Consider the following 26696-nt stretch of genomic DNA (forward strand, 5'->3'; position numbering starts at 1 on the left):
ATAGAAATATTTCAGAAAAAATGTAAAAATGAGTTTCTCTAAGGGATGGATGCCAGTGTTTGATAAATGAAAATCTCAGTTACCCTATTTGTACACCTGGAAACATTAAACCTGAACTTCCAAGCTGGTTCTCCTACTGTTAGGAATGGAAGCTAGAAGGGAGATGGTCTGTAACTTTATAGGCCCCTGGGATGAGTCGTTGCTAGACCCCAACATTCAACGCTGAAGTAGAATCAGCTTTTCTTCTTTGCTCTGGAGGGAGAGAGCACAGGAAATACTGCAACATGCCCGCTGTCTAGAACAGGGGTTTTCAAATTTGCCCGCACGCTAGAATCAACTGAGAAGCTGAGGTCACACCCAAGCTGATTCAATTGGAATTTCTGGGGGTAGGTCCCAGGCACTGGTATTTTATAAAGTGTCCCAGGTAATTCCAAAGTGTAACTAAGGTTGAGATCCCTAACTCTAGCAAAATATAAATACTTTTTTTTTATTTTTTGAGACGGAGTCTCGCTCTGTTGCCCAGGCTGGAGTGCAGTGGCATGACCTCGGCTCACTGCAATCTCTGCCTCCTGGGTTCAGGTGATTCTCCTGCCACAGCCTCCCAAGTAGCTGGGATTACAGGCGTGTGACACCATACCCGGATGATTTTTTGTATTTTTAGTAGAGGTGGGGTTTCACTGTGTTAGCCAGGATGGTCTCGATCTCCTGACCTCGTGATCCGCCCACCTCGGCCTCCCAAAGTGCTGGAATTACAGGTGTGAGCCATCGCGCCCGGCCAATAATTATTTTAACATTGGATTTATAACTGGTTCTTGGTTAGTTTCAGGATGTATTAAAGGCTGCCAAAATGTCTTTGTTTGCATGTATCACCACGATTCAGATAATTTATATAGATGACCACCTGTATCTCTTTTTCTGAGGACAGAGTTAGTAAAAATAAAAGGAGGCCAGATGCAAACGAATCCTGTACAGAAGAGAGCACTCGTAAAAAATTGGGGAAATCTGAATCAAGTCTGCAGTTTAGTTAGTAATATAATGCCAATGTTCATTTCTTAGTTTTGATGAAAGTCACGTCGTTTGCAAGATGTTGACATTTGTTGAAGTTGGGTGGAGGGTATAAAGGAACTCTAATATGTTTGCAATTCTTCTTTAAGTCTATTTCAAAACTAAAGTTAAAAGATTAAAAAGAAGAAAGCAGACTTAGCATTAATGCTGCAAAACTGTCGATTGCTAACAATATTAAACATTCTTGGGCATAAGTTCTTACACTGTGACTTAGATGCTTTATTAATGAATACAACTTATGGAGTGAGAGAAGCTTAGAGAAATTTCCAATTTCCTGTCTACATTCTGCTTTATATATATTTTCTCCAGTTTCATCTAGATCCCACAAAATGTCAACAGCAGTTAATTCTGAAAGAGTCTCTGACAATGTATGACCTAGAGGAGTCACACATTCTATTATTTAGAAATTCTTTTTTTTTTTTTTTTTTGGAGACAGTGTTTTACTGTGTTGCTCAGGGTGGAGTGCAGTGGCACAATCTCGGCTCACTGCAACCTCTGCCTCCCGGGTTCAAGCGATTCTTCTGCCTCAGCCTCCCAAACAGCTAGGATTACGGGCACATGCCACCATGCCTGACTGATTTTTGTATTTTTAATAGAGACACGGTTTCACCATGTTGGCCAGGCTGGTCTCGAACTCCTGACCTCAAGTGATCTGTCCACCTCAGCCTCCCAAAGTGCTGGGATTACAGGTGTGAGCCACCATCCTCACCCTACTATTAGAAATTCTACTCTCAGGAACAATCATGCTGCTGGTAAGAGTATCTTGCACTTGTACGGCACTTCACAGTTTATAAGTGCTTTCCACGTGTTAGCCGTGTTTTATTTGCATTAGGAAATAGACAAATACATGTGATACACCACAGGCTGTCATAAAGAATGGAACTACGATTGCATTTTACTGTAAAACACACAGTGTAGCACCTGTATAAAGCACAGACACACACATGCTCACAATACGCATGCAGAATTAGAAAACACGGTTATAAAACAATTTTGCTGTAGTGTCCTGTGATACAGAGCAAGGCCGGGGGATGTAGTACTGTAAGGCTAGCGCTTACTACCTAGGAATCACCAAGCCAGAGCAGGTGAACACCCAAGGGCACTATTTTGCAGGGGCAGCTTTTGTTCTTCTTTCCTACCAGCAAAAGGAGAAAAGTTCAGATGAACAAAGAGGCACTCCCAATGTCTGTTGGCCCTGGCGTTGTACCGCCAGGACTGACAGCCCTTGAGTCATGGCCTCACCACTGCCCAGCCTTGAAGGAGCCAGCTCTTCACCTCCTCTGGGCTCCTGACACCTGCCCTTTCCCCTGGTGCACCAGGCACATCTGCTAGTTCTTTTTCAGAAATCTTTTGCCAGCTCCAGTGGTTTTCCAGTGACCTCCAGCTGGCTGGCTGCCACTCCTTCTGTGGCTGGAGAGACCCTCCCACCTAGACTCTGGGGCAGGTGATGGAAATGGCTGCACTTTCTCTGGATCATGCCAGAAGGATGGCTCACTCCTCTTCATCACTGCCCCTCACAGAGCCTCCACGAAGCCAGCTCCACTACTAGAGGGGCAAGACACTTTTATCCAGTCTGGCTTCTACGCACGCACACACGCACGCACGCACGCACGCACGCACACACGCACATGCTTTCCTGGTCAGCACAGAGAGCCAGGAGAACTCAGACATGGAGTGTACCAGCTTAGGTGGATGGGGAAGCTGAACTTGGGTGTGTGCACCCCCTGCTGTGACGTGTGGCTTTGGTGCTCTCAACCCTCCTGGGAGAAGAGTGACTTTCTACCTAGGTCTGATTCCTGCCAGTCAGTGTGCTATTAGGGCAGTGATCTGAAATGTTGTGCAGACTCGTATCATCTTCCCCTTCAGCCCAGGATCACACGTTCATTTTTCTTTTTTTTTCTTTTTTTTCTTTTTTTTTTTTTGAGACGGAGTCTCACTCTGTCGCCCAGGCTGAGTGCAGTGGCGCGATCTCGGCTCACTGCAAGCTCCGCCTCCTGGGTTCACGCCATTCTCCTGCCTCAGCCTCCCGAGTAGCTGGGACTACAGGTGCCCGCCACCACACCCGGCTAATTTTTAGTATTTTTAGTAGAGACGGGGTTTCACCGTGTTAGCCAGGATGGTCTCGATCTCCTGACCTCGTGATCCACCCGCCTCGGCCTCCCAAAGTGCTGGGATTACAGGCGTGAGCCACCGCGCCCGGCCCACACGTTCATTTTTCAATTCTTGTTTATTCAAAAGGGAAGCCTAATCAGGCCTCCTCTAGAGTTCACGGGATCTTTTAGTAAACTTACGTGGGAAATGTGAACAATGCGGCTATGATTAATTGAAACTTAGGGTTTCCTTCTGATTAGTGAAAATAGTCTCAACAGCAATTTAAGTGGTTTACAGTGATTCTCAGGAGAAAGGGGAGAGAATAATCTACATTTGTAAAAGTAATTGTTCTACATGTGCATTTGTTTAAAAGCTTTTAAAAAAATTGCAGTGCTGGGTCCTTCCACGCACAGCCCTGAACCTTTCCCAGCTGGGCTTACTTGGCCCTGCCTGCAATTCCTCCTGCCCACCGACGGCCACTCCCACCTGCATTCCAGTTCCCTGCAGGCTCCAGGACGAGGGGCCGACCTTGCTCCTCCCAGCTTTCTTGAGGAAGATGTGGCTTTGCTCCTGCTGCCTGCTCTCTGAACACACCACAGCCTGAAATGTCCCTGATTTACAGGGTGACCAGATGGTCCAGTTTGCCCAAGACAGTCCCAATGACACCCCCTTTTGTTCAGTGTCTCAATTTGGATAATAAGTCATAGGACCACCCCGTCCACTTGCATCTCACCAAGGCCAAGTGTAGCCATGTGCAGGGACATCTGGTTGCCTCTCTCACTGGCCCATGTGGATGCCCACCTGTTCTTGCTTCAGTGGCACCACCTGATTCCCAGGGCCTCGGCTCCCCTGTACTGTCTTGCCTGGCCACTAACCTAACACTGATCTATTAGTAGTTTAGGAAATCATCTCTGTAATTCTGAAGATCTGGAAGACAGAGAGAGAGGGTGTGTGTGTGTGTTCGTGACTGTACGTGTGTGCAGAGAGGAAAGAGAATTATGAACTATTTTCTTAGAATAGCTCATTTTTATCTAGAAATCTATACAGGTATTCAGTATACTCTTTTGATAACAGTACCTTAAAAAGAAAATGGAAATTTTAGTAAAGATTTTCCTTACTTGTATTACACAACACCACTTTATAGAGCCAAACTGAAAAGACCCTTGAAAGGAAATATTCTTCTCATCAGATCAGTGATCTGAATTTTTTATTTTCATAGTCGCTTTATTTCAGTTTAGACACTGAAACTGCACAGGTTATTTTCATTTTGAATTTATCATCAAATTCACTTCCTGTTATTGTTATCCCAACAGTAGAGAGAAATGTTTCATTTCCAGAAGTTTTCATTTAACTTAAATAGAAAACAAACTCACATAGATCCACTTAAAAAAAAATAAACATTTCAGTCTGAACACAAACCTGCTTGATTAGAAGAACTAGTTTACCTAATAATTTTATAATATTAGCATCACCCTAATTATATCCTTTGGCTGTACCAGGCATGACCACAAGGCCTTTGAAATACGGATGATGAACTTGGACTGACCCCAGACCATGGGACCCAAGTGGTCTGCAGCTGATTTCGCTGCTAACAGCTGGAGTGGAGCAGTGTCGGGTTCTGCACTGACTCCCGCTTCGGGCTGTGAGGGCTCAAGACAGTACTTACGTTTCATCTGTGAATGCTATTCCAAAGTACTCCTTTTCCTTCAGATTGAAGTGAGAAGCCACAAGGTCAAGAAGCTCCTTGGCCAACAGCTTGGGCTGCAAGAAGAATACAATGGAAGAAGGGTAAGTGATGAGAGACTGCTTTTCCTAAAATATGCAATCTCAGGCTTCCATAATTTTTTCAATGAAATGTCACAAAGCTCAAGTATTTTGAAGCAAATGAGTTTTATAAACCCAAACAAATAGACAATGACACTGATGAGCACACAGCCAAGTCAAGGGTCATCAACAGATAGAGACCTTCTGTTTTGCTTCCTAGAAGGGTTTTTTTTTTTTTTTAATTGAGATGGAGTCTCGCTCTGTCATCCAGGCTGGAGTACAGTGGCATGATCTTCGCTCACTGCAAACTCTGCCTCCCGGGTTCAAGCGATTCTCATGCCTCAGCCTCTGGGATTATAGGCATATGCCACCACGCACGGCTTTTTTTTTTTTTTTTTTTGGTTTTAGGAAAGATGGGGTTTCACCATGTTGGCCAGGCTGGTCTCTAACTCCTGGCTTCAAGTGATCCACCTGCCTCAGCCTCCCAAAGTGCTGTGATTACAGACGTGCGCCACCACACCTGGCTAATTTTTGTATTTTTAGTAATCCCAGCTACTTGGGAGGCTGAGGAAGGAGAATCGCTTGAAACTGCAAGGCAGAGGTTGCAGTGAGCCAAGATCACACCACTGCACTCCAGCCTGGGTGACAGAGTGAGACTCTGCCTCAAAAAAAAAAAAAAAAAAAAAGATATCTGCCAGTCTAAAGAAGCACACCAGAGCATTAGGCATAAAGTCATGGTAGATGTTTGTATTGTTAACATGTTATTCACCTTGGTCTGTTACTACTGAAATGACCACAGAACACCAGGCACTGAAGTGGGGGAGGGAGGGAAAGGCTGTCTGATGGGGATACAGGGCTGGAAGAGAAGAGTTATTTCTAAACTAGCCTCCAGGTCATGCATTTGAAAATACATTGGCTTTATGAAAATTACTCCATTCCAAGCACACTCACCAGATATTAGGAAAGTTATTTCATTATCTGTTGGTTTTTTTTTTTTGAGATGGAGTCTCACTCTGTCACCAGGCTGGTGCGCAGTAGCGTGATCTTGGCTCATTGCAACCTCTGCCTCCTGGGTTCAAGAGATTCTCTTGCCTCAGCCTCCCGAGTAGCTGGGACTACAGGTGCGCGCCACCATGCCCAACGAATTTTTGTATTTTTAGTAGAGACAGGGTTTCACCATGTTGGCCAGGATGGTCTCGATCTCTTGACCTCGTGATCTGCCTGCCTCGGCCTCCCAGTGTTGGGATTACAGGCGTGAGCCACTGCACTTGGCCGACAGTTGGTTTCTTATTTCACTTTTTGGGTACTGCCATGGACTGAATTATATCTCCCCAAAATGCATGTGTTAAAGCTCTGACATCCAGTGGTATTTGGAAATGGGACCTTTGGGAAACAATTAGGTTTAAATGAGTTTATGAGGGTGGGGCCCCCAAGATGGGATTCATGTCCTTATAAGAAGAGACACCAGAGAGCCTGCTTCCTCTCTCTGCCACGTGGGGCCAAAGTGCAAAGGTGGCCCTCACCAGGAGCTAACCATGCTGGCACCCTTATATTGAAATGACTGTTTAATACAACAGACATTTATTTATTGAATGCCTACTATGTACAGGGCACTGCCCACATGCTGTAGGAGACAGAAAAATAAGCAAGGCGCAGCACAGGCCCACAGGGACCTTAGACTTTTAACAGGGACACGGAGTAAGAGCTAGCGCTAAGTTTAAAAAGCCAAAGAAGATGCTCCACCCTTTTCTGTCTCACTCCTGGGCTCCTGGGTGGCAGCCTCAGGGCCTAGATGACCATCAATTCACTGATGAAAACCACTTAAACTGAAAGAATGGGTTTGAAGCTTCCTCCCCAGCAGACAGGAATGGACAGGAGAATCCAACGTGATAAATCAATACCACCTCATAGTCTATACTTCCATTCATACTAAATTTTGAAAAAGTGAAAAAGCAATCTCTATAACCAACAGGGAATTCAAGGTGATACGTCAGACCCTCCTTCACTCCTGGTGGAACGTCTACTCTGCGAGAATGCAGTGGAGTAAACGTGGCACATCTCAGAAGGTGGCTGATGAATTACGAAGTAGAATGCAAGATGGGCGCTCTTGAAGCTTCCGGTAAATGCTGTGTTTGCCATGGGCTGTGGCCAGCACTAGCTCCACCCCCAGGAAGTATTCGGCTGCCCAATAACAAAGGCTTTGCTGGATCACTTGTGACTATGAGGTAGTGTGACTGCTTTTTAAATTGCAATGTAGTGGCCGGGCGCCATGGCTCACGCCTGTAATCCCAACACTTTGGGAGGCCGAGGTGGGCAGATTGCGTGAGGTCAGGAGTTTGAGACCAGCCTGGCCAACATGGCAAAACCCTGTCTCTATTAAAAATAAAACAATTAGCCAGGCGTGGTGACGTGTGCCTGCAATTCCAGCTACTCGGGAGGCTGAAGCAGAGCTCTTGAACCTGGGAGGTGGAGGTTGCAGTGAGTAGAGATCACGTCACTGCACTCCAGCCTTGGCAACAGAGCGAGACTGTCTCAAAATAAAAATAAATAAATTGCAATATACATGGGCTCCTCGAATTATGATGGGGCTACATCGTGGTAAGCTCATTGGAAGTTGAAAATATTGTAAATCGAAAATACATTTAATACACCTTACCCACCAAACATGACAGCTTAGCCTAGCCTACCTTAAAGGTGCTCTAAACACTGCCACTGGCCTACAGTTGGGCAAAATCATCTAATGTCAAGCCTGTTTTATCGTAGAGTGTTGAATGGCTCATGTACTTTATTGAATTCAGTACACTGTAGACTGTCAGTTGTTTACTCTTGTGACTGTATGGCTGAGCAGCCCTGCCAGAGCGTATTGTACCGCATACTGCTAGCCTGGGAAAAGATCAACATTCAAAATTGGAAGTACAGTTTCTACTAAAAGTGCATTGCTTTTGCACCAGTGTAAAGTAGAAAAATCATAAGTCAGACCATCATAGGTTAGGGACAGTCTGTGATATAATTTACCTGTCCAAATGATTGCTACCGCTTTCAAAGTAGTCACTGTATTTCTCTGATGCTTGCCATTTCTTGAAACATTTTTGATAATCTTTTGGGTTTGCCCTTGAGGCTTGTGTCAGATTTGTCAACGCGTTTTCACTGGTGATAAATCTTCTTGTGCTCGAGAATGGATTTGATTTTTTTTTCAAATGCCAAAAGTCACTTAAAGTCAAATCTAGTGAACAGAGATAGAGGAGGAGGAATGGGTGATTATGCCTGGTCAACCCAGTTTCATAAAATGAAGTGTGACCACAAAGTAATTATTGTGGGTTCTTGGGGATTATGGTGAGAGGTCTGGTCCAAACTTGAAAACAATAAAAATAAGATTTCGTTCTTTTTGAGATTTTAACTTTAAGGCTGGGCACAGTGGCTCTTGCCTATAATCCCAGCACTTTGGGAGGCTGAGGCAGGAGGATCCTTTAAGCCCAGAGGCAATATAGCAAGACCCCATCTCTACAAAAAAAAATTTAAAAATTAGCCAGGCATGATGGCATGCACTTGGGACTAGTCCTAGCTATTCAGGAGGCTCAGACCGGAGGATTGCTTGAGTCCAGGAAATTGAGGCTGCAGTGAGCTATGATCATGCCACTGCACTCCAGCCTGGGCGATAGAGTGAGACCCTGTTTCAAAAAAAAAAAAAAAAAAAAGAAAGGGAAAGAGAGAGAGAAAAAAAGAAAGAAAGAAAGAGAGAGAAACAGACAGCAAGAGAAAGAGAGAGAGAAAGAAAAGAGAGCTAAACTTTAAAGCCTACATCTCAACAGATTTGATCAGAGATACATAAGTTTTCCCAGAAAGAGAAAGAATGATTCCCAGTGCTGGCATAGTTTATCTAGAACATATATTCATCACTCCATAGAATGATTGGGCCTGAATGGAAGGGGGTGAGTGGAGGCAGGGTGGGAGGGGCAGTTGGGGAAGGGAGAGGAACCCAGGAAGCAAACGTGATCTTAGCCAATAGGTGTTGAATATTTGGGTCCCTTACCGGGTGGTAAGGCCTTTTATGTGGCAGAAATGGAGGCCTGGGGTTACTTTAGCTGATCATGTTATGTTGAACTCTCCTAATTCCATGCCTCCCAAGGAACACCTACATCCTGGATATGTCCCTCATATATGAACTCATTATCATCCAGAATAGAGATTATCATTCTTTTGCCAAAGAAGATTCTGAGACTGAGAGATACCAGACAGGCTGTCCTGGGTCTCACAGCCAAGCTGGGATTCAAAACAAGGTTGAGATACACAGCATGGAATATTATTTCGCCCTAAAAAGGAATGAAATCCTGACGTGGATGGAACCTGAAGACATTATGCTAAGTGAAAGAAGCCAGACACAAAAAGACAAATATTGTATGATTGCACTTAGATGAGGTAATTAAACAGGCAAATTCATAGAGACAATAGAATAGAGGTTGTCACAGGCTGAGGTGGTGGCAGATGGGGGGTTATTGCTTAATGGTTACAGCATTTCTGTACTGGATGATGAAAAAGTTTTGGAAATATTAGTGATTGTTACATGACATTGTGTATGCATTTGATGCCACTGAATTGCACATACGAAAATGGTTAAAATGGTAAGTTTGATGTTACATATATTTTGACACAATTAAAAAAAAAGGAAAAAGGGGGAAAGGAGGTCTGATAGTTTCAAAGCCCACATGTGTAATCCCTCTGCCACTCTACCTCTGTTGACCCTGCTTCCAGGGTGAGAGCCTAAGGATCATGCCTCAAGGGCCCTGGCTGAGTGAGGGCCACATGACTCACTTGAAACCAGTGCACTGACATTATGGATTTATACATCAGTACTTTCAACCTGGTTAATGTGAGTCTTCCCCTGAGAATGAAAAATCAGGTTTCTGAGTCTGCAGAATAAAGAGATGGCTTAACACACTGAAGAATTCACCAGAGTAATGGATACCACCATGGAAGCCCTGTGGAGACTGAGTTTTTGCCTTACCATGGTGATATGTCTCTCTGATTTAGCCTGTCACACTACAATAATAAAACAAGTTTTCTTGGTGACTCATAAACTGAAGTCAAGGAAAAGGCTCTGAGCAGTAGCTGCCTGGCTGGAACAAACTTCATCTTTTCAAATAAACTTTTTCAACAATTGTACCTATCTGGATTTATATCTTTTGTTAAAAAATTTAAAAGGTCAGTCCCATTACTTTACACAACAGTTATTATAGACCATATGTATCAATTTCCAGGAAGAAAAGCCTACATTTATTACTTGCAACTTACAAATGGAGAAATAAAGGCCGTGAAGAGGGAGAAAATAGATCCCAGAAGATGTTGAGGTTACAACTCCTGACTCTTAGCTGCTTTTAAAGCCACACACATTTTTTCTGCTGTCATGGTGACTGGCAACAGCCCAGAAGGTGGCTGCTCTGTCAATGAGAGTGAGAGTTGATGGATGGGCATGTAGTGAGAGTGAGAAATACACATCATCGTTTCACTGTTTAAGTCACAGAGACATCGGGGGTTGTTTGTCATTGCAGCATAACCTAGCCTATCCTGATTGATTCAGGCACTGAGTCTTTTATTTTCTATACAGTTGATTTAAAATAATGTGGCATCAGCCCCTTGATTTCCTGATCTTGCAAATGAAGACAATATCCCCCGCTGATGTGACAGTGATTAATATACTACATTGTTCTGAAAGTTTCTTAAACTCCTTCAGAGAAAGTTGCTGGGCAAGCAGAAAGCAATCTGCTCTTATGTGCTTTGAAGGGATGTTTACAGAATCCCGCTGAGTATAATTTGCCAATTACTGGTGCTGTAAACATTTGTGGAGCTTTGCAGGGATCGGACTGGGAGCAAGGCCAGAAAGGCAGCTAGTAGCCCAATCGCATTCTATTGGACAACCTGGGCAGGAGCCCAGAGGCCACGTGAGCAAGGCAGCCTGTGCTCCCTGGGTTTGTCAGAATTAGCCTCTTGTGGGCCATCAGCCGTCCTGGCCCTAAGAGGTCATTACATCTAAGACTGGCTTTCTCTTAGCCCATAATTAACTTTGTTCACTCAAATAGTTTCTCCCTTTTCTTTTTGTATCTCAAACTCTTCTTCCATTGTCCCTCTTAGCTTTTATTTCTCCTGATACCTGACAAATAAAATCTCCTTGCAAACATCCCTCCTTAACATATACTTCTCAGTGGCACCACTCACAGAGCTAATAGGACAGTCTTTCCAACACCAACTGGGCTTAGAAACCTGGGCTTCAGCCATGTGCTTTAGCAAGGAAAGGAAAGCACTGGTTCTAAATACTTAGGGAAGAAAGGAGAGGAGCTCTCAGTCAGTGCTTTGTGGCTCCAGCACCCAGATCTGAGTTCCTGAGAACACTGGATGATTCCAATGGGAACTGTTCACATTCCCAGCATATTATAGGGTTCCAGATCAGGTCCTGACTACTTCCTGGCCTGCTTCTTCCAGGCAGGACACGACCAACTAGAATGATCAAAACAGCACTTAACGTGTTGCAGGGCTATAAAGCGCTCTAGGCACACTGATATGGTTTGGCTGTGTCCCCATCCAAATCTCACCTTGAACTGTAATAATCCCCAGGTGTCAAGGGCGAGGCCAGGTGGAGATAACTGAATCATGGGTGTGGTTCCCCCATCTGTTCTGATGGTAATGAATAAGTCTCACAAGATCTGATGGTTTTATAAACGGGAGTTCCCCTGCACAAGCTCTCTTGCCTGCCGCCATGTAAGATGTGCCTTTGCTTCTCCTTTGCCTTCCACCATGATTGTGAGGCCATGTGGAACTGTGAGTTCACTAAACCTCTTTCCTTTATAAATTACCCAGTCTCAGGTATGTCTTTATTAGCAGCATGAGAACAGACTAATACACACACCCACATGACAACATCCTTTCAGGTGACTTCCACGACCCCTTCAGGTAAATTCTGGGGAAAGGAATTCAAGGATGAGGTAGCACCCAGGCACCTCACCAATTCCTCACAGAATACTATATTCCACAGTATACTATACCACGGTATACTATACTACATACAGTATCAAGCTCTAAATGCCAGCCTGGTATTTACCATCACTTATATATTATGCCACCAACTTAAACTTGACATGTGTCTATCCAGATAGATGATCTTAGACAAATTACGGAAGCTCTCTGGGCCTCAGTTTTCTCATCTGTACAATGATGAACTACTGTAGATAAAAAGAATTCCTATACTAAGACATTAATTATGTTATTATTATTATTGTTTTTAGAGACAGGGACTTACTCTGTTGCCCAGGCTGGAGTGCAGTGGTGCCATAATATCTCACTGCAGCCTCCAACTCCTGGGATCAGTGATCCTCCAGCTTCAGTCTCCTGAGTAGTGGGGGACTACAGGTATGTACCACCATGGCTGGCTAATTAAAAACATTTTTTTTTGTAAAGATGGATTCTTTCTATGTTGCCCAGGCTGGTCTTGAACTCCTGGCCTCAAGTGACCCTTTTTCTTTGGCTTCCCAAAGTGCTGGGATGACAAGTGTGACCCAATGCACCCAGCCTTTATTCCTTATGTTATTATTAAATTTAGCTTCTTCCTTTCCTACAAACGATCCTGCCTTCCTAAGAGTGTTATTCACCCATTCGAAAAAACTTGAACACCACCTGCATCCTTCCTGATCTCTTGAATCTAGTCAGTTAATATATCCTGTCTTTCTTATATAATTTCAGGTAAGTTACTAAACCTCTCTGTGCCTCAGTTTCCTCTCAGCTATTAAATGAGGATAATGACTATACCCAGGTCACAAGGCTGTTTTGAGAATTAAATAAATTAGTCTGATCTATATGAAGTACTTAGAATATGCCTGGCATGGAATGTTACTTGTATTCATTATTTCAGATCCTAATCATAAATTATTTAAAAAATTCCATGTATGGCCAGGCACGGTGGCTCACGCCTATAATCCCAGGACTTTGGGAAGCCGAGGTGGGCAGATCACCTGAGGCCAGGAGTTTGAGACTAGCCTGGCCAACATGGTGAAACCCTGTCTCTACTAAAAATACAAAAAAATTAGCTGGGCATGGTGGCACATGCCTGTAATCCCAGCTACTCGAGAGGCTGAGGCACGAGAATCGCCTGAACCTAGGAGATGGAGGTTGCAGTGAGCCGAGATCGCACCACTCCCCTCCAGCCTGGGTGACAGAGCGAGACTCTGTCTCAAACAAAACAAAACAAAGCAAAATCCCCACTCCATATAGTATCAAGTTCTAAATGCTAGCCTGGTATGTAAGACCACCCTTTGAACCCAGCCCCAGTTTACCTATCCAACCTCACTTTTGCCCAGTTCCCTACAACAATATCCATTTCTGTTCAATCTATTTGATTGAACTAAAGAAAACACCGATCTCATTTTTATTTCCAAATCTTTGTACATTCCATTCTCCCCCTCCTCCTTCCCATTTAAATTTTATCCCGCTCAAAGCCCACTTCCTCCATGAAGCCCTCCCTGACCATCCTGCCTACAAATGCTCTCTCCCTCCTCTGGATTTCTACAGCACTCAACACAGGCACCTTAGTCACACTTGGCACATGTGCTCTTGTGTTGTGGTAAACTTTGTGTGACATGATTTGTTACACTCTATAGCGGGTTGAATGGTGGTCCCCAAAAACATATGTACCCATCCCAGTCACTGGAACCTGTGAGTATTACCTTTCATCACAAAAGACGTGATTCTTGGGAGAAGGAACTAATCCTGGTGGGCTCTAAGTGCCATTATATTGTCTCCTTTTTTTTTTTTTTTTTCTGAGACAGGGTCTGGAGTGCAGGCTGGAGTACAGTGGCACGATCTCAGGCTGGAGTGCAGTGGCATGATCTCAGCTCACTGCATCCTCCACCTCCCAGGTTCAAGCAATTCTCATGCCTCAGCCACCCAAGTAGCTGGGATTATAGGCATGTGCCACCACACCCAGCTAATTTTTTTTGTGTTTTTAGTAGAGATGACGTTTCAACATGCTGGCCAGGCTGGTCTCGAACTCCTGAGCTCAAGGGATCCACCTGCCTTGGCCTCCCAAGGTACTGGGATATATTGTGTCCTTATAAGAGAGATACAGAGGGTTTTTTAAAAACAGACATACAGGAGAGAAGACAGAGGCAGAGACCTGAGTGATGAGTGATGAAGACACAGGCAAGGAACCCCAGTCACTAGAAGCTGGAAGAGGTGGGGAAGCGATTGTCCCCTCCAGCTGCCTCCAGAAATTTGAGAGAGTGAGTTTCTGTTATTTTCCAACCATCAGGTTTGTGGTTATTTGTTACGGCAGACACAGGAAACTCATACACCCTCAGATGCAAACCCCGAAGACCTCGTTTCCCTGTAATTGAAGGGAACTCAGCACTGGTTGGTTGTGACATGAGTGATCTCAGTGCGAAGCCTGCATTGACATTGGTGTTCTCTCTCCACTGTCCCTGTGGCACTCTGGGCTGGGAAGGCAGGCGGGCCTTGGTCTCAGCCAACCTTGGGTCACTCCATGGTGAAGCAGGCCCCTTAAGCTTCTTCTTGTTATCCTATTCCCTTGGGGCATCTCACAGATTCTAAGTCAAAAGAGTTGCCACTTCTGAGTTAATTGTATCTCAAAAAAAAAAAAAAAATTCAAACAGCAAACAAGCAGTAACCATCAGGTGACTCACATCTGTGCTTTGGGAGGAACCACGGTCTCCTCTGAAGAGCGACCCTCTCAGCTCCTGCTCTTCGCCAAGGGTGTTTTTGACAATTCCTTTGTCACCGCAGAGCCCCCAGTGACTGCTAAGCTGCCAGGGTTTGGACACGCATGGCCAGATGGCACAGCCACAGCCGCCGCTCTGTGCCCAGCACTGCCTGCCCATCCACTCTGCCCGGGACCCCGGGACCTGCTGGATGGGTGGCTCCCTGCCCTTTAGGAGTGGGTGCAGCTGTGGGATGGCAGACAGGGGCTGTCTGGGAGTGACTGTAAAACGTGGCCCGTCTGCCCCCATCTCTCTGGACAGGAGGGGCCGGGGTTAGCTTTTCGGAAAACCCAGAGGGAAAGAGCAGGGGAAGGAGCGCAGCTTTGAATAAATGAGCCTGAGCAAGCTGCCGGGTCTGAAGCCTGGGCTGTCACTGTGTGTCCCTCTCCATCCCCATGGGGGCTCTGAGCCCAGCAATGGCTCAGCGGCTGCTCATTATTTCCGGGGAGGGGAAGCTGCTGCGGGGGGAGCATGAGGTGACTCTGTGCAGCTCTGTCCACAGTGTGGCCAGCAGGTCTGGGCGGAGACTCCCCTCCTTGTCGCCCTGCTGCTTAGCTGGGAAGGCTGGTTTCCTTCCTGCCTCTCCAGCACAGCCCTGGGTTCTGTGGCAGGGGACACAGGGAGGCTACTTCCTGTAGGCAGACGGGTGTGAAGAACAATGGAGTTGCACTGTCTTGGCTCTCAGGCACCCAGAACAGGTAGGAGAGACCCCGAAGCCAAGATCAGAGACCCGCCTGCCAGAGGTGGCATCTCTTTACCCAGAGGTCCCTGCCCAGCCTGAACCGGGATCCATTCGTGCACATGAGACAAATCCTTTACCTCTAGTCTAGGAGTGACAGTGGCATCACATCGCTGCAGCAGAACAGCAAAGCTGCCAACAACACTGCCCACCTGTCCCTGCCTGCAGCTGCTACTTCACATGAATTCATGCAGCCAGCTCTAGAAACCAGAAACACCTGAAGTAGACACCAGGATTGCCCCCATGTGATAGAGGGAACTGAGATACAGCCAGAGAAGCAACTTGCCAAATTCATACAGCGACTCAGTGGGAGAACTGAACCGCAGCACACAGGTGGGCATGGGTCACCCAGGATTATAAGAAGAGCCAGAGAAACCATCTGCCCAGCCCACTTCATGATGGCAGCAGAAAGGAAAGCCTAGAGGAGGCCAGAAACCTGTCCAGGACGAGGGTGGGCACCTTGGTTACCAGCATAGGTGAGGTGGCCCCGAAGTGCCCGCCACACCTCCATCCTTTGCCCCCGCTAATGTTACACTTAGGGGACAGAGCAGGTCTCGAAGATCCGAAGCAGGAAGGAAAGAAACAAAGTACATCAAGGAAAGGGGTAAAAGTGGTCACTGACAGAAATGGAAACGATGCTTGGGTCTAGACTTACAGGGGCCCCTCTCCCAGCACCAGCATCTTCTGCATGGTGCCTGCGCTGTAAGCTTTGCTTACATCATCTCGTTCAATCTTCAAAGCAACCCTGCAATGGTCTGCAGATGGGACACTGAGGTTCTGAAATGTTACGTGGTATGTCCAAGGTTCTAAGACACAATGGGTGTGGGGCCTACGAGGGCTTCCGTCCAGGGCTGACTCCAAAGCCTTGCTTTTTATTCAACTAAATTAAATCCATTCTTCAATTTATTTTTATTCTTACATTTTAAAAAAATTGACACATGAAATATATTTCTTGTGCTGATTTTAAATACATAAGTATCTGCCTGGGCACGATGGCTCACGCCTGTAATCCCAGCACTTTGGGAGGCCAAGGCAGGTGCATCACCTGAGGTCAGAAGTTTGAGACAGCCTTGCCAACAGGATGAAACCCTGTGTCTACTAAAAAACACAAAGAAATTAGCCAGGTATGGTGGTGTGCACCTGTAGTCCCAGCTACCCGGAAGGCTGAGGCAAGAGAATCGCTTGAACCTGGGAGGCAGAGGTTGCAGTGAGCTGAGATTGCACCACTGCACTCCAGCCTGAGTGATAGAGCAAGACTCCATCTCAAAAAAAAAAAAAAGATATATATATATATATATATATATATATATATACACATACACACACACATATGTACACATATAGATATATATGTATGTATCTATTTGTGATGTACAACATGATGTTTTCATGTATATGCACATGTGGGCTGACCCATCAAGCTAATAAACATATCCGTCACCTATCATACTTACGATTTTTGTAGTGAGAACATTTCCAAACTACTCTCTTAGCAATTTTCAAGCATTGAAGACATTGTTATTAGCTACAATAACCACGATGTACAATAGATCTCCTAAACAAAGCTTTGCTTGCTTTTAAATGCTGGGGTTCAGATCTAGCAAATAACAGCCTCTCCTGAAGTCAAAAGCCAAGCCACCTTTTCTAAATGCAATAGAATTTTGCCAGACAGTAAGTTCCTGGAAGGGAGGGATCACATTTGATCGACATTTGTGGACTTACACCCCAATACAGTCCCTGACACACAGTAGCTGCCTAATGAAAGTTTCCTATTGGTAGAATGGGATAGAATAAAGGGTGGCATATGCAGTTGTTCTACCACAAGACAGGATGGAACCTGGACACCCTCTTGAGCTGGTCTGAAGGAGAGATCTGCTAGGCAGAGACTGCGGTGCTGCACAGAGCCAGATGGGACCAGGTGTCGCATGCTCACTGATGCCAGAGAGCCACTGGGTTTCAATCAGATCACACAGCTCCAGGCAGCCATGAAGGGGCCTGTGACAGATACTTGTGTCCCCAGGAAAGGATATGTCATGTCCCTATTCCCAAACCCTATATCTGTACCCTCTTCTTCCTCACCCAACTCCTCCCCAAACCAACAAAGTCACAGCTCCCTTTAATAGCTCCTTCTCTCTCCCCTCCTTCTCTCTCTCCTTCCAAGTGACTCTGCCATTTAACCCAGGGGTGAGGTCTCCCTGGGAGCAATGCTTTTAGTCTCCCCATTTGTCCCTCTCCTTCCCCTTTATGCTTTTATTCCCTGGGTGTCATCTTCTTATTTCCACATAGTTTCTTCCATATTTTCCTAAGATGCAGTCTGGTCCGTGTGTTCTCTGAAAAGTTGGGACTGATACCCATGTGGGAGGGAGGCTTTCTCATCCATGCATTTGAATGATGCCCAATGGGAAGGCTTTGACAGGCGTACATAATGATTGCTCCTCTAGAAATGCAAAGTGCTCGCAAGCCAGCCAGCCGGCTGGGGAGCCTGCTCTATTCATGATCCCCGGGGGACTCTGGGAGGCGGGCAGGTGTTCATTAGGGAGGCCTCCTGATGAATAGAGCAACCCCCAGACTCCAGCCTGCTCAGGGCAATGTCACCAGGACTGTGAGTCTAGCATGGCTCCCCTTGGCAAGCCTCTCTGCATTAATGAAATGATAACTGTTTCGGTAAGGAGAAAACACAAAAAGACAGGCAGTGCTCAACTTGCCTCTGCCAGATAGGACTGCCAAGTCTGCAGCCCAAATTCTGAGATATTTATAGCAAATATGGGGATGATAAACGAAGCAACATCTTGGGATTCCAAGCTCCATCTTCCATGGCCATCTGGTCTGCCACTTCCATTTTTTTGTTGTTGTTGTTAAAAGAAAGCCTGCCCTGCAGACTCTGTGATGACCCCATCTTGTCCTGCAGTGAGTAATAAATTACTATTTCAGATAAAAGCTGCCCGTGCACTCACTGGGAGGTGAGGTATGTTCTATAAGATCAAATGACACATTGGCAGATTGGTACCTTTCCACGGGGCCAAATGACACCAGGACCAACTCAAACTACATATCTTCATGACACTGCACACTGAATTATTCCATTTGCTCGATGTTCAAGGAAGAGCAGAGAAGAGTGTCTGTCAACCAAGAACACAGGGACCAGCCACTTGCTACTTTTCCAGTGTAATGGACGGAAGGTGTGGCTCGTATGACATCTGCTATCCTCAGCTGTGGCTGGCATTTGAAGACTGTGTCTCTATTGCCATCAGACTGGAAAGGGAAAGCTTGCCTTTTAGCAGGATGGTGGTGAGAGCCAAGTTCAGAGGGGGTTAAAAAATAATAATATATCACTTCCAAGATTAAGTTACAGAAAAAATAATAGTACAGTCAACCCTGCATATCCACAGGTTCTGCATCTGTATATTCAACCAACCATGGATCAGAAATACTTAAAAACAAAAAAACCAGGCTGGGTGCGGTGGCTCCCGCCTGTAATCCCAGCACTAAGGGAGACCAAGGCGGGTGAATCATGAGGTCAGGAGTTCAAGACCAGCCTGGCCAACATGGTGAAACCCTATCTGTACTAAAAATACAAAAAAAAAAAAAAAAAAAAATTAGCTGAGCATGGTGGCACGTGCCTATGATCCCAGCTACTCAGGAGGCTGAGGCAGGAGAATTGCTTGAACCCAGCAGGTGGAGGTTGCAGTGAGCTGAGATTGCACTACTACACTCCAGCCCAGGTGACAGAGCAAGACTCTATCTCAAAACAAAAAATAATAAATAAATAAAGATAAAAATAAAAACCAATACACCAATAATAAATAACACAACAATATAGTATAACAACTATATAGCATTACATCACACTAAATATTAAGAGTAACAGCTGGGTACAGTGGCTTACACCTGTAATCCCAGCCCTTTGGGAGGCTGAGGTGTGTGGAACACTTGAGGTCATGAATTTGAGACCAGCCTGACCAAAATGGGGAAACCCCGTCTCTACTAAAAATACAAAAAAATTAGCTGGGCCTGGTGGTGCATGCCTGTAATCAAAGCTACTCAGGAGGCTGAGGCAGGAGAATCGCTTGAACCCGGGAGGCAGAGGTTGTAGTGAGTCGAGATTGTGCCATTGCACTCCAGCCTAGGTGACAGAGCAAGACTCTGTCTCAAAAAAAAAAAAAAAAAAAAAAAAAGAGTAATCAAGAGATGATTTCAAGTATACAGGAGGATGTGTCTAGGTTATATGCAAATGACATCACACTTTGCAGTCATTTTCCCCTTATTCCTGGGGGATACTTTCCAAGACTCCCAGTAGATACCTGAAACCATGGGTAACACCAAACCCTATATATATACTGCTTTTTGTCCTATACATACATACCTATGATAAAGTGTAATTTTTAAATTAGGCAGAGTAAGAGATTAACAACCATAACCAATAATAAAATACAACAATTCTAACAGATGCCAGCATCACTACACTTGCACTTTGAGGCCATTATGAAATCAAGTAAGGTTGACTTGAACACAAGTGCTGCCATCCTGAGACAGCTGATCAGTTCACTGAGATGGCTACTAACTGACTAAAGGTGGGGAGCGTCAACACTAGGGGTCCCCAAACCCCGGGCCGCAGACCAGTACTGGTCCGTGGCCTGTTAGAAACTGGGTTGCACAGCAGTGGGCAAGCGAGCATTACCACCTAAGCAGCAGTATTAGATTCTCCCGGGAACCCGAACCCTACTGTGAACTGTGCATGCGAGGGATCTAGGTTGTATGCTCCTTATGAGAATCTAACTAGTGCCTGATGATGTGAGGTGGAACAGTTTCATCCTGAAACCATCCTTGCCCCTCCCCACCCTGGTCCATGGAAAAACTGTCTTCCATGAAACTGGTCCCTTGTGCCAAAAAGCTTGGGGATCACTGGTCTATACAGTGTGGCAATGCCAGACAAAGGGATGATTCTTGTCCTGGGCAGGGTGGAGCAGGACAGCATGAGATCTCCTCATGCTACTCAGAATGGCACCCAATTTAAAACCTACAGATGGTTTATTTCTGGAATCTTGTATTGAATCATTTCAGACTGTGGATAACTGAAACGTGGAAAGTAACACCGCAGATAAGAAGGAACTACTGCATCTAAGGGACTTGAGCATCTGATGATTTTGGTATCTTAGTAGCGTCCTGCAACCAATGCCCTGTGGATGCCAAGGGATAACTGTGCTGTGATTCTCCTAAAACATAAGTGTCTGTTTCATGGAATCTGGGTGGTGAATTTGTAATCGGCCTTCAGGGCTCTGAAAGCCAGTTCTACCCGATGTGTACCTTGATCAGCATCTGCCTCACTTTGAACATTGCAACAATAACCTCTACCTCCCAAAGCTGTCATGAGGACTCAATAAATGATCATTCACAAGGGACCTGGTACATGAGAGGTGCTCAGTAAATGAGGGTTCCCCCTTTCTCCTTAATCAGTAACTGAATCCCTATTAAAATTATCCCCTCCTCACTTTGACAAAGACCTTCTCTGATCAGAATCTAAATACCCTTCAGGGTGAGCTGTCATCCTTCATCTCGGGAACCATGAATAAATCATCACTACACGGTGAGGGGAATAGAACGCAGGCCACTTCCCTTGGAATTAAACTTATTTGAGCAGCCTTGCCCTACACAGCATACCTTCTTATTCCCATTGTCTGCTCAGAAATACCCGCTGCATTTACTATAGGATTTCTCCTCCTTGCACCTGTCTCTGCCTATTGGTTCTTTGGGGTTAAAATTCCATTTATTGGCCAGAAGAAAAAGAAGTCCCTCTCCGGCCCCAGTGATATGCCCAGAGACATGGCACTGGCTTTTCATTTAATTTGGAAGTTCCCTAAGTGCTCTCCCCTGTGAATCCTCTCCCTAAAGCGTTACCTCCCCATGGCTCTTGTGGATGACTGGCAGGTGCATGTTAGAGAGATACATTTTGCTCAGCTGATGATGTCGTTTTCGATACAATTAAAAAGACACCCTTACTGGGCTAGGAGAGTAATGAAAAAGTACAGTACCGATACTGCTCTCCCGGGAGGCTAAAGAGGGAAGATCAACTCTGGGCTGAAAAATATTTATTCCTAAACAGCATTTTCATGAAAGTCAGGCGAGCAAGGATGTAAAAGCCACACAGCCCCTTCCCTTCTGGCATGTAATTAACGGATGAAAACAGACACGTGTCCTCGGGTCCAAAGAAAACTTGAGTCTGTAACACCCTCCATCCTGGACTGAAAATATTAATTTATTCTATATTCTACACACTTCCAAAGGTTTAGAGGAGGTTTACGGAATTCAAAATAGCACAGAATAGGGGGATTAGGAACTTAAGTAAGACAAAGTCCACACTGAAGACGGTGAGGCATTTATGAGACAAATGAATTTTTACTGCAGGGCACAGAATTGGACTCTGTAGAGGGAGATCTCGCGAGGTTACACAAGCTTCGTTAGCAGACAAAAGAAACGGGTTAGCCTTTCCCAAGAAGTACACATAAGGGATATCAGGCATCATGGCTTCAACACAGTTTCAGAGAAAACCAGAAATGTGGCTGGCATGAAATGTCTCATGGTCTAGCCCCCAACAAAGCCCAGCACACAAGCACGATCTGCCCCGTTCCCACAGCCTGGGGCAGATTTCAAGCCCATCTCCCGAAACCCGACAGGATATTCTGGGTGAGACCTGATGTTAGACATTTACATAAGCGAATTTGGCCTGAAATTTTGGAGGCGATGTTTTATTAGGTTTTTAACGCATGCTAATGTCGGCCATTAGGCAGCTTGGCACTGACATTTTGTCTTGATTCTGAAGCCAAACCACATAATAAATATGAAGTCAGTCTCAATTCAGGCAAAGCGAAACAGGCTCCTGCAGACTGATAAGCCAAGAGGTAGGAATGTTCAGAAAATCACGGTCAAGAAAGCAAAAGCAGATGAGCTGAGCCAAGGGCCCTGGGATCTGAGAGAGCGGTTAGGAAGTTCCGGCAGTCTGTAAGTCTGCCAGGAAGCAAGGAATGGGCTAGATCTCCAAGCCTACCCCCAGGAGATTGGAGGGTGAGGCCCGCACGCCAGGAGGAGTGGGAGAGGAGGAGGGAGAAGGGGCCCCTCTGCTCCTGCCTGCTTCGGGGAGCCCTGCTCTTTAATGCTGGGCTCAACTGCTGCCTGGCTGCTCCGAGCCCCTTGGGCTCGAAGCCCCTCCCCTGTCTCTACTGCCCAAATACCATTTATGCAAGACCCCGCTCTGTAGCCCCTCTGCAGAGAGAGCTGCCTTGCTCAGCTGCTCATGGCGGGACTCTCAGAGTGCTCCAAGCTCCAGCAGGACTCGTCTGAGGCACTGTCCTACCACATTTCCATCTTTTTTTCTAAATCCATGCCTTTTCAAGGATGGCAACATCTTGAAAGCAGGGATGGTATTATCCACATCTCTTTTTTTCTTACTTCTACACATTGAAGTTGTACAAGTGCAGTTTTGCTACATGGATATACTATGCAGTGGCAAAGTCTGGGCTTTTAGTGTATCCATCACCCAAATAGCATCCGTTGTACCCATTAGGTCATTTCTCATCCCTCACCCCCTCCCACACTTTCCTGTCACCAATGTCTATTATTCCACACTCCACGTCCACGTGTGCACTTTAAGTGAGAACATGTGTATTTGAGTTTTTGTTTTTGAGCTATTTCACTTAATGACTTCCAGTTCCATCCATGTTGCTGCAAAAAACATGATTTCATTCTTTTTGATGGCTGAATACTATTCCATTGTATATGTATACCATGTTTTCTTCTTTCTTTCTTTCTTTCTTTCTTTCTTTCTTTTTTTTTTTTTGAGACAGAGTTTCACTCTTGTTGCCCAGGCTGGAGTGCAATGGCACCATCTTGGCTCACTGCAACCTCCGCCTCCTGGGTTCAAGCGATTCTCCTGCCTCATACTCTCGAGTAGCTGGGATTATAGGCATGTGCCACCATGCCTGGCTAATTTTGTATTTTTAGTAGAGACAGGGTTTCTCCATGTTGGTCAGGCTGGTCTTGAACTTCTGACCTCAGGTGATCCGCCCGCCTTGGCCTCGCAAAGTGCTGGGATTACAGTCGTGAGTCACTGTGCCCGGCCACCACGTTTCCTTTATCCAAGTGTCCGTTGATGGACACTTAAGTGGATTCCATGTCTTTACTATTGTGAATAGTGCTGTGATAAACATACAAGTGCAGGTATCTTTTTGATATAATGATTTATCTTCCTTTGAGTAGATACCCAGTAATGGGACTGCTGGGTCAAATGGTTCTTTGGTTTTTAGTTCTCTGAGAAATCTCCATACTGTTTTCCATAGACGTTGCATGAATTTGCATTCCTACCAACAGTGTATAAGCATTCCCCTTTCTCCACATCCAAGCCTCACCCAAATGGTCAGTGTTAAATGATGGCCTGGATGGATCAATGAATGAAGGAGTGAATGGTGAGGTGGAATAGGATTTTAGCAGGAGAAGATTTCACATTGATAAACAAAACAAAAAACATTGTTCCGGCAGGGCATGGTGGCTCACACCTGTAATCCCAGCACTTTGGGGGTCCGAGGAAGGAAGACTCCTTGAGGCCAGGAATTCGAGACCAGCCTGGGCAACAAAGTGAGACCCCATCTCCACAAAAAATAAAAAAATTAGCTGGGTGTGGTGCCGTGTGCCTGTGGTCCCAGCACAGGAGTTTGAGGCTGCTGTGAGCCATGATTGTGCCACTGCACTCCAGCCTGGGCAACAGAGTGAGGTCCCATCTCAAAAAAATGCAAAAAGCAAAAACCAGTGTTCCCCTGAGTTCTGTTCCCACGTCCAAGCCCTTCTCAATCTTCATAGGAGCCTTCAGTGACTTCATATGTCCTGCTGGTTCTAACTCCTGCTCAATTCAATGCTTCCTAATGCTAGGGATGCCTTCTCTCTCAGTAGGTTTCAGGGCTGTATTTCACCACTGGAAACCTCTATTTGTAGATATGGGTGCAGCCTAGGTCTGTCACCTTTAGCCCCAACCACCCTTAGTAAGTGGAGCTGAACATGTGCAGGGAAGACCCATCTGTGGGAATTCAGGAGAGCCAGGAGAAAGGCATGGATCCCCGTCTTTGCTTCTGTCACCTGCCTGACTCTTCTTGCCATAAGTGTTTCACCAAAATAAATCGGGGGCCTGGCCTGGCCACTGGAAACACTGACCTTGAAGACTTTTCAGGAAATGATTTGCATGCAGTGCAGAAGACCTCTGACCCCTTCCTGTCACTGGTACCTGGTCGGATCCTAGCAGTGACCTCATCTGGGGATTTGACTGTGTGCTTCCCCACATGCCCCAGCTCTCTCTCTCTCTCTTGCTTTCTCTTAGCCTTACATGTTCTCTCTGGAGGAGTTAATGTGCTTTACATTCATAATAGTGTGTCAGTTTGCAGAGAGAGAAATCATCTAATGCCATGACCTCACTGCCACAAGTGTCACTGACTGCCAGGCGGAGCATCCATTGGGCAGGGCGCTGTCCCTCCTCGGCCCTCCTTCCCTCCATTTGCAGGAAGAAGGGTCACTACCGTCCAGGTCACAGGCACAAAAGAGATTTTGTTGTCTGGGCTGCTGCCTTTCCAGCCTCTCTGACAGACTCCAGAAGAAGTCAAGGAATTGGGAAGGCGAGTGTTAGAACAAGAAGGTGAAAAAATAGCAAGCATGCATCTTCCTCCCAGAGCTTCTCCAAAGCCAAACTATAGACTCTGAATGAGCCCTGAGCCAAGATGAGAGGTCAAGGTTCTTGTCCTGACTGTGGGCCACAGAGTTCTATGGTTTTAACAGAGAAGGTGGGATCCATAGCCCACTTCCAGTGGCTCCCTTTAACCAGTGCTGCCCCCTGCAGAACCAGCACAAGGCGACACGTTAATGTAACCCCAGCACTGCCATTGAAGGCTTTATGGGAGGCCTTGCTCTACTTACCAGAGAAAGCAAAGCGGGAGGTGTAGAGAAATGGGAAGCCTGACCATGTATGTTCATGTTCCATGTCACGCAGCATCCCTGTGTGTGTGTATGTGTGCACAGGAGTACTTGGTATCATAAGTTTTGCTTATTATTATTATTATTATTATTATTATTAGAGACAGAGTCTCGCTCTGTCACCCAGGCAGGAGTTCAATGGCACATTCTCTGCTCACTGCAACCTGTGCCTCCCAGGTTCAAGTGATTCTCATGCCTCAGCCTCCCAAGTAGCTGGGATTACAGGCACCCACCACCAGGCCTGGCTAATTTTTGTATTTTTGGTAGAGACAGGGTTTTGCCATGTTGGCCAGGCTGGTCTTGAGCTCCTGACCTCAAGTGATCCACCTGCCTTGGCCTCCCAAAGTGCTAGGATTATAGGTGTGAGCCACCATGCCTGGCCAATTTTGCTTTTTAGAAATCGCTCCAGACCTGACACTTCTTAGCTAGACAAAGAGGCACACACACAGAGAGAGGCAGGACGCTCACTTCTACAGTCCCTGCGGAGTTTTAGACCAAATGCAACGTCTCTGACCTTCTTTGGATGACATCAACTTTACCGGTCTTCATCTGGGGACCTGGGCATCAAATCCCAGCCTGCCCAGCCTGAAGATCCCAGGATTGGCCAGGTATGGTGGTGTATACCTGAGGTCTCAGCACTTTGGGAAGCTGAGGCAGGAGGATTGCTTGAGCCTAGGAGTTTGAGGCCTGCAGTGAGCTATGATTGCACCACTGCATTCTACCCTAGGTGACAGAGCAAGGTCCTGTCTCTAAAACAAATAAAATAAGAACTTAAGATTGCTGTTAGGAAACAAGAAGGCTTTGAAGTCACAGACTTGGACTGGCATTAAGGTTTTCTGAACTGTTGTGGGATCAGGACCCAGTAGCTTCACTTCCCAGAGTTTCAGCTTCTTTTCTGTAAAGTGGATATCATATCTCCAACTTTCTGGACACCATGGAGTTAAATAAGACGGTGTATGGGACATGTAACTCAGTTCTTGACACACAATTATTACTTACTGCTTGTTAATTCCTTCCACACGTCCACTGTGCATTTCCCTTCCCCATGCCAACCTCTTAACAACATCCTCATTACATCCTTATCCTGCTTCCTTTTTGGGTAGGAGATCTCCCAGTTGCCATTGTCTGGGAACACCCAGGCATTCACCGGGAGAGAGGCTGAGCTACTCCAAAATGGAGACTGTGCTGGGTGGACTCCTGCCTCTATCAGAATTCATCCAGGCCAAGAGCTCAGGGCTTTTTTAGCCAAACAACAGCAATCTCCTGCTGGCACG

At 45.8% G+C, this 26696-nt stretch overlaps 1 protein-coding gene across 15 annotated transcripts in view; it reads right to left on the reverse strand.

Annotated features, from left to right (window-relative positions):
• Positions 1-26696, reverse strand: part of FRMD4A (FERM domain containing 4A) — a 685957-nt gene that overhangs the window by 161229 nt on the left and 498032 nt on the right. For all 15 annotated transcript variants that reach the window (XM_055352375.2, XM_063709890.1, XM_055352372.2 and 12 more), the window contains one exon: positions 4823-4917. In XM_055352375.2, the coding sequence (XP_055208350.1) occupies positions 4823-4917 (95 nt within the window). The remainder of the gene's footprint in view (positions 1-4822; positions 4918-26696) is intronic.

This window comes from Gorilla gorilla, chromosome 8 (genome assembly GCF_029281585.2).
Source record: "Gorilla gorilla gorilla isolate KB3781 chromosome 8, NHGRI_mGorGor1-v2.1_pri, whole genome shotgun sequence".
NCBI classification, from domain to species: Eukaryota; Metazoa; Chordata; class Mammalia; order Primates; family Hominidae; genus Gorilla; species Gorilla gorilla.